The sequence below is a fragment of the Pyrus communis genome, chromosome 13 (genome assembly GCF_963583255.1).
Source record: "Pyrus communis chromosome 13, drPyrComm1.1, whole genome shotgun sequence".
Taxonomy (NCBI): domain Eukaryota; kingdom Viridiplantae; phylum Streptophyta; class Magnoliopsida; order Rosales; family Rosaceae; genus Pyrus; species Pyrus communis.
The window spans coordinates 1,715,096-1,723,091 of record NC_084815.1 but is presented as its reverse complement, the minus strand read 5'-3'; the positions used below and the strand labels follow the sequence as shown (position 1 = coordinate 1,723,091).

The 7,996-nt window shown below is 34.8% G+C and overlaps 1 protein-coding gene across 1 annotated transcript; it reads left to right on the top strand.

The window, feature by feature from the left end:
* Positions 1-3,748: 3,748 nt before the first annotated feature.
* LOC137713743 (uncharacterized) lies at positions 3,749-6,984 on the top strand. Its single transcript, XM_068453090.1, has 11 exons — positions 3,749-3,957; positions 4,197-4,291; positions 4,415-4,472; positions 5,116-5,307; positions 5,386-5,462; positions 5,752-5,834; positions 5,948-5,999; positions 6,122-6,190; positions 6,288-6,374; positions 6,485-6,549; positions 6,642-6,984. Exons 1-11 carry the CDS (start codon positions 3,816-3,818, stop codon positions 6,760-6,762), a joined length of 1,041 nt encoding a protein of 346 aa, XP_068309191.1. The 5' UTR covers positions 3,749-3,815; the 3' UTR covers positions 6,763-6,984.
* Positions 6,985-7,996: the final 1,012 nt, after the last annotated feature.

Below are 7,996 nucleotides of genomic sequence, written 5' to 3'. Positions count from 1 at the left end.
GTACCAATGAGTACTACAAGGATATGCTAAAAGAATAAGTCTCACATCTCACAAGTCGATGGTCAACGGAAGTCAAAGTCCTTGCCTCTAGGGTAATTTCGTAAATTCACGCTTTTAAAATAAAATAAAAACGTAAAATTTGAAACGGGTTGTTACATGAACTCCTACCATTACCACAACTACCGCTATTGCCATTGGAGTGAGATTTTAAATTATTTTTTGTCTTCTTCTGGCCAATGGCGGAGGTAGTAACAAGGCTAGCATAGGAAGAATTTTAATTGGTTGAGCTTAAAAAATATTAATAATTTAGACAATTTTATTATTTATAATTATTATAGCCCACTCACTCAATAAGTAAAAGTTTTGACACAAGATTACTTTTAGAAAAAGAAAGAGTTAAAAAATATAAAATAAATTGTTTACTTTAATGAAAGTTCTGAACACGTTTCTTGGGTTTGTTAGGGAGTAGTCTATAGGCTTTAATATTTTACTAATTTTAGAATAATAGTCACACGGTTTTAAAGGAAAATGATCTTGGTCAGATCTTTTTTTTAGGAATTTTAGGAATCCTGCTATCGTGATCGTTCATCGTATATTGTACGATTATAAATCATTTCAAAATTTCAAATTTAAAATTAAATATAAATAGTACCTAACAAAAATTGACCGCACGATTACAATGAACAATTACAATCACAGAATTCTTAGGATCCCTAGGCAAAGGATCGAGAGATGATCATTTTTTGGTTTTAAAAACTAGGTTTTAGTATTTTATTATTTTAGGTTTCATAAGGAGTGGTCACACACGGTTCTAGGTTTTTAGGAGTAATTATTACCTTTTATTATTTTATTCATTTTACTAAGCCTATAATTGTGAAAGTTTATTGATTTTTCTCATCAATTGGTAAGTTTTTGACTACTTTATTCTTAATTTTTTATGAGTTTATTTGTGTTGTGGTTTATGTTTGAAGGGGCATGAAGAGAAAGAGATTAGAGAATAGGATTAAGGAATTGTGTGTTAATTTTCCAGTCCTTATATCTTTATTTATAGTAATAAAAAGGAAATAAATTTGCTTTCCAAGTAATACAAAGTCTATTAGAAAAAATATTTTAGATCCCAAATGATTCCTAATCTATATCTACTTAGGATTTACGCAATCACAATAAACATATGTCACAACTATTTGTTTATTGTTTGAATTTTAAGAGTTTGTGCTTGAATAGTTCAGTTTCAAATTTAATATACTTTTTTTCTGATAGGTTTTTTAGAAATATAATTTATTATATAAACTTGTTTATTGTTGTTCAATTGGTTGGGTCAATGTATCTTGGATGAGAGGTTAAAAACTATTGATTCATTCTTTAGAAAAAGAGATGGTGGTGATAAATTAGAGAGTAATATACCTTTTGCATCTATTGAACAAGCTTTTTCAATAATTAATCTTATTAAAACAAGACTTCGCAACAAGATGGAGAATGAATTTGTAGTAGATTCAATGGTTGTTTACATTGAAAAATAGCTTGCTGAAAAGATTGATTCAAATGAAACAATAAGGGATTTCAATTCTATTAATGATCGAAGAGCACAATTTGAATAGGTATTTTTTTCCTTTTTATTTGTTAGGTTGTTATGACAAGATTGATAATGTATGTTTCTTTCTATTATAAGTTGCAACTTTAAATGTTTTCTTTGTTAAATTTAGTTGAAACTTGATTTATTCAGAGTTAAGTTTCTTATTCAAATTATTGCTTTTAGACTTATTATTATGTAACTTTATGTAAATAACAAAAAAAATTAACCATTTGATTTCGTAGTAATAATTTTAGTTTAATCCACCCATCAAATAATTCCTGGCTCCGTCATTGCTTATGGCTATTAAAAAATCAACACAAAACGTTGATGTGGCTTAACCGTAACTGTTCAAATAGGAAGGGAAGGAAGGAGAGAGAGATTAGGAGAGGAAAAAATCAACTCCATTGCAATTTGTACATCCATCAAGATAAAATGTGAGATGCTTTAGCTTCTATTATGTTTAATTTGTTAGCAAACAAAGATTGAAATAAAGCCATAACGGGGGAGAGAAAATTAAACGTAGGACTTCGGGTGGAAAAATAAATGTTTGTAAGCGTTTGAGCTACAAGCAACCGTTTAATGAACTGTTAACTGATGACATGGAAGTGCGGGGCCTACTTACTAAACCCATGACTATACCACATATAACACACCAAATCCATTTTCAGGTAAAGGGGCTACTTTATTACTAAAACACGACATAATTACATGAACAAATGCCCAAATACATAAACCAAACGAATAAAAAATGAGCCTCCATAGTAACCCAAGAGCCTAAAACAGAAACACACAAACAAACCCTTGTTGGGATTGGAATCTCAACTTGAGTTAAAACGTCTTGGGGTTCACGTTTAGGAATTGCAAGTTGGGGTGGAGCTCGCACGTAGGAAATACAAGTTGGCGCCTGGCTCGTCGGTGGGAAAGATTGTTAGTTTTAACTTTTAGGTGCCAACCAATGCTTAAAATTTCATTGATACGGTTAATATATTTAGAAAAAAAAAAATGAAAAAGGTGGGTGAAATTTAAACATCACATTATATCAGAAAAACTTTTAAATTTTGATTAAAATTGACAGATTTCGTCTATATTTATGATATATTGGTTAAATATCAGAGAAATTTTTATATTTCATTTAAAGCAAGTGTTTAACATTTCCTAAAGTTTCATTTTAAAATTTTCACATTTTAAGTAAATTTCCATCATTTCGATCAAAGACAACCGATATCAATATATGATATATCCATCGATATTTTTACAAATTTGCATATCGATATTTTAAACACAAAGTGCTAACTTTTTTCACATCTTGAAATTTAAAAGATGACCTTGCAGGTTTCTTTGTGGTATGGTTAGTTTGCTTGGTGTATGCATTCGACATTACCACACCTCTAGTTAATAGTTGACTATACAATCAACCTCAGCAGCGGATAAATTAAACCCAAATTCCATACCTTATTTTAAAATCCAACCCAATTCTCAATGGTGTGAAAGTACTTAAGCCTTTCTATCTAAGAAAAATTAATAAAAAGGGTTTGGAAACTTTGAGTTTTAACGGAACAAAATAAATGGTAAAGTGAATAGTATCAGGTTTGACTTTTTAATGTAAAAATGTGATTTTTTTGTTAAAATGAACAATACTGTGGACTTTTCGTTAAAACTGATTGCAAACAAAATCTTAGATTATTCTCTTCAAGCGTTTAATTCAATGAAAAATGGTAGATTAGTTAACAAACTTAACACAATCACGTGACCGGAGGTTAGTGCTCACCAAGAAAAGTACCACTTCCCCGCCAATGAGAAATTAGAAACCCGAGACCGGTAGCTGAAGACACATTGCATGCTGTGGATCTGTCACATCAAACTTCCTCACTATACAACACGGAGACAGATTCTCTACGCTCTCATTTTTCGTGTTATTTTATTTTATGTGGTTATTGTTAAGTTACGTTAATATTTAATATTATTATTTATTTTTATCTTATTATTTATAAAGAAAACAATATAAAATACAAACGTAGCTTACAAAACAGCTCATTTTTCGTGTTATTTTATTTTATGTGGTTATTGTTAAATTACGTTAATATTTAATATTATTATTTATTTTTATCTTATTATTTATAAAGAAAACAATATAAAATACAAACGTAGCTTACAAAACAGGAGGGAACGAAGGGCAGAGTCCATATAGCTCAAACGGATCCAAATCTCAAAAGAACGACGTCAACAATCGAACACTTGAGCTATGAACTCGTTCGTTTTATCCGCCACCAACTGGTGGAGAAGCCACGGAACCTTGCGAACTCTGTACCTGCTGCTGCTGGGTCAGCTCGTCTCCTTCGTTCTGGCAATGATGAGCTTCACTTCCTCGCTCATAGCCAGTCTCGGTAGCTTCCACACCAACCCTTTTCAAATTTCTTGCCTTTTTGTTTCCCTCTTCGTTTCTTCCTAATTTTTCGTTAGGTCCTGTTTTCATGGGGTAAAGGGTGTTAACCCGTGTTTTATATACGGCTTATTGTCTGTCTAGCGTGCGAAGTTTTAGTTTTAATTGAAGTTTGTAACCGGGCTTTGAACGAGTTCTATTTGTGCATATTTTCGGTGTTAAGCGGTTGGTGGGTGTGTGCAGGTGTGGATGCGCCTATTACACAGACCATTCCCACTTACTTGGGTTTGGCTTTGGTTTATGGGAGCATTTTGCTGTATAGGCGTGACAAATTACGGGTATTTTCGCAGTTTTCAAGCATTAATTGGTTGGATCATTGTTAATTAACTGTCATTTGATTTGCCATTGTGGTTCAATTTGTGAAATGTGGAATGAAGAAGTTGAAAACTTGGGATTTGCAGGTTTCTTGGTATTGGTATGTGCTGTTGGGATTTGTTGATGTTCAGGGGAACTATCTTGGTGAGTACTAGTTAATGATTGATTGTTAAGTTTTTTGTTATTGATCATTTCTTTAAACATCGGTTTGCTAGTGGTTCGGATCAAATCCGTGTCTTCATCATCACATTCGATTGGACGTTGTTTGATTGGTGTTTTGGTTGGGTGATTTTACATTAGGGATGAACCGATTCTTAAGGAATTAGATTTTGCCTGATCTGTCTCAGTTGCAAAAGAGAGCTGATATCTGTACATGTTTCACAGATCTTTAGATAGCCGAGTCACTAAGTAGCCTTCTAGGGAAGCTTAAAGAGAAGGCAGTACAAGACTAGGATTAATATGCTTATAGTTTGCATACATGTTACAATCCTTAATAATGATAGGCTTATAGTTAGCATAGGAGAACACGATGCGCTTATACACGTCAGAATCCTTGAAAGGGAAGTTTCCTCATTGCCGAAGGATTACTTGCCACAGATGGAATTGTGATCCCTAATCTGAAGAGATTTGTTTCCATTTTGAGGAAGGAAGGTTTTCGACAAAAGAGGCATGACGTCTTTTGGTCTGAAATGCCTTACTGCAGAGGAGTTTTGGGATTTTATTGCATATAGGTAACTTTTATATGAACGATGCAGGGAGATATTAACTTTGTGTTGTTTTGATGCAGTTAACAAAGCATACCAGTTCTCATCAATTACGAGTGTGACACTGTTGGACTGTTTCACAATAGCTTGGGTCTTACTTTTAACATGGATCTTCCTAGGCACTCGGTATTCTCTGTGGCAATTGTTTGGTTCTGCCATCTGTGTTGTGGGACTTGGTTTAGTGCTCCTCTCCGATGCAGGGGTGGGCGGTGGAGGTGATCTTCTCTAATGCCTTTTGGACCAACTTTTCTACTTCTTGAGCGATCTATTAATCATTTTTGTTCATAATTCAGGTGGCTCAAAACCTCTCCTAGGGGACATACTCGTCATTGCAGGAACAATTTTCTTCGCTATGAGCAATGTTGGAGAGGTTGGTGAATCCTTTTGAACTCATATTTTGTTACCTTATCTTTGTAAAAGGCACCGGCTGTATGAAGGGAAAGCTTTTCCCAGTGAGATTCACAATAGAAAACTAGGTGCCTGAAACTTTCACTTTTCTTCCTATGCCATTTTTGTCTGCAGAAGTGCTAATATAATCCAAGATTACGGAAACCATGCTCTTTCTCTCAGTTTTTGGTTGATTTTGAATGGAATTGTTGTTATGTAAAATAGTTGCCTCTATTGAGTTTCTTCTCATCTCAATCCTTCTTTAACTGCAGGAGTTTTGTGTCAAGAAAAAAGATCGCGTTGAAGTAATTTGCATGATTGGTACTTATGGATTTCTAGTGAGTGTGTGTCAAATGTATCCTTTTCATCACAATAATGCATACAAGAGAGTAGCTTCAAATAATCCATACCATGATTCTTTATTGGAGAACAGAACAATATTTCTTCGATTCCTTAACCCTCTTGCAGGTCTATCCTGGAATTACAGACTCTGGAATCCATCGCGTGGTCTGCAGATATTGTAAGTGGTCTTAGCTTTGTATAATACGTGAACAGCTTTGCCAATACTTTCTGTATACTCCCGGTGCTCTCTTGCAACTTCTTAAGTTGAACGCTCTTTTCTTTTCCATTCTTTTCTGTCAGATATTAGCCTGGGCTGGTTATACTCTAGCAGGCATATTGTTCTACACAATTACTCCATTCGTACTCAAGGTTAATTTCCTTCTCATCTCCTGTTGTTTAATTCTTTGAAGTTCTGTGCGTGCAAATTAGGATCTGCATGAACTAACTCAATTTTTTTTGCATACAGCGGAGTGGAGCCACATTGTTGAATCTGTCTATTCTCACATCTGATATGTGGGCAGTTGTCGTTCGCATCTTTTTCTACCGCCAGCAGGTACCCTAGTGACAGACTCCTATAGTTTGGAAAAAAATTCAATTGTTCATACCTCTTCCATATCCATATAAATTGTTCTATGCTGATAGCAAATCGGACTTGAAATGCAGGTGGACTGGTTATACTATGTAGCTTTTTCGGTTGTAGTTATCGGACTCATCATTTATTCACTAACGTACGTTCTGACCTTGTATTGAAACTGCTTTATCAAATAGTGAAAGTCCGTCATTAATCATTACCGGTACGCTTGATTGTTTGCTGTTACAGGGAAAAAGATCCTGCTCCGGTAACTTCACATGAGAATGGAAATCCAAGCTTGGAATACCGCGTTCTTGAAGATGAAACCGCTGCATCCAGAAACGAGTCTCCAACTGCACGAGAGGCGTAGAAGCAGTGGTGATGACAAGTAATACTAGAAGCCATGTATGAATGTTATCTTCTGCAGGGACTGACTCAAGGGGGAAGACTCTGTGTTCTTGCTTTTAAGTTTTTGTATCTACCAACGGTCCAACAGCCTTGACAAGCTCCAATTTTTGGAAAACGGATGCCAATGTCATTGTGTCGAGGCAAAATCTTAAGATCAACGGAATGTTTGTCTCGTTCTCGTGTTTGTCACTCAGGTCACGTGATGCGTGTTATATAAGAAGAGAGGTATGTATGAGATGTAGAATTATCAAGGAGATGGGCCATACGGCCCATATTCCAATAACATCGATATTGTGTATGAGATGTAGAATTATCAGAGAGACGGGCCATACGGCCCACATTCCAATAACACCGATATTGTCTCCAACTTGATAATTATCACTTGCACAATCTGTCAGGTGTGGGGTTTTACCACAAAAGGCCTCGGTATTAATTTCCGCTCCCTGACTCTGATACCATGTAGAATTATTAGAGAGACGGACCATACGGCCCACATTCCAACAATACTGATATTATCCCCAATTCGGTAATTACCACCTGCACAATCCGTCAGGTGTGAAGTTTTATCACAAAAGGCTTTAGTATTAGTTGAAGTGGGGTTATGATATTTAAACTCTTTTTTTTCTCATTGATACAGTCGATTTGGAACATTTCAACATGAGATTTATATATACACTCAGGTTGCCCCTCGGTATAGCCAATCTTGGACCGATGTATCAGATGAATCGGTATAGTTCCAAAACTATATAACATTTTTCAAGTAGAGCATATTATTGTGAGTTCCTTTGCCTTTTCATATAAGAAATATAGGCGAATTATACACAAACTTCAGGAAAGCAAAACGAAGACGTGCAGATGTGATGGAGTTAAAAAGGGTATAAAAAGATTTAAAAAAAAAAAAGAATTTAATTAGAGAAAGGGTATTCGAATTTGGAATATGTCACATCTTGTGCTCATTTCACACCACTGTTAGAAAAGTTAAGGATAACTTTCTAATACCTAAAGAGCTCCCATTAAATACTACTAAGAACTCAAGGCCTTCTATCAGGCTGCTCACTAGAACTTGGTTCACTTGTGATTGTCTTTAGCGATTCACTTCGTTATTTGATTAGTTAACTCTCACACTCTTCAAAACCTCCATAAACTCATTTTTTCAAACAGAAAATAATAGTCGCACACTATTTTTTTCCCAAAAC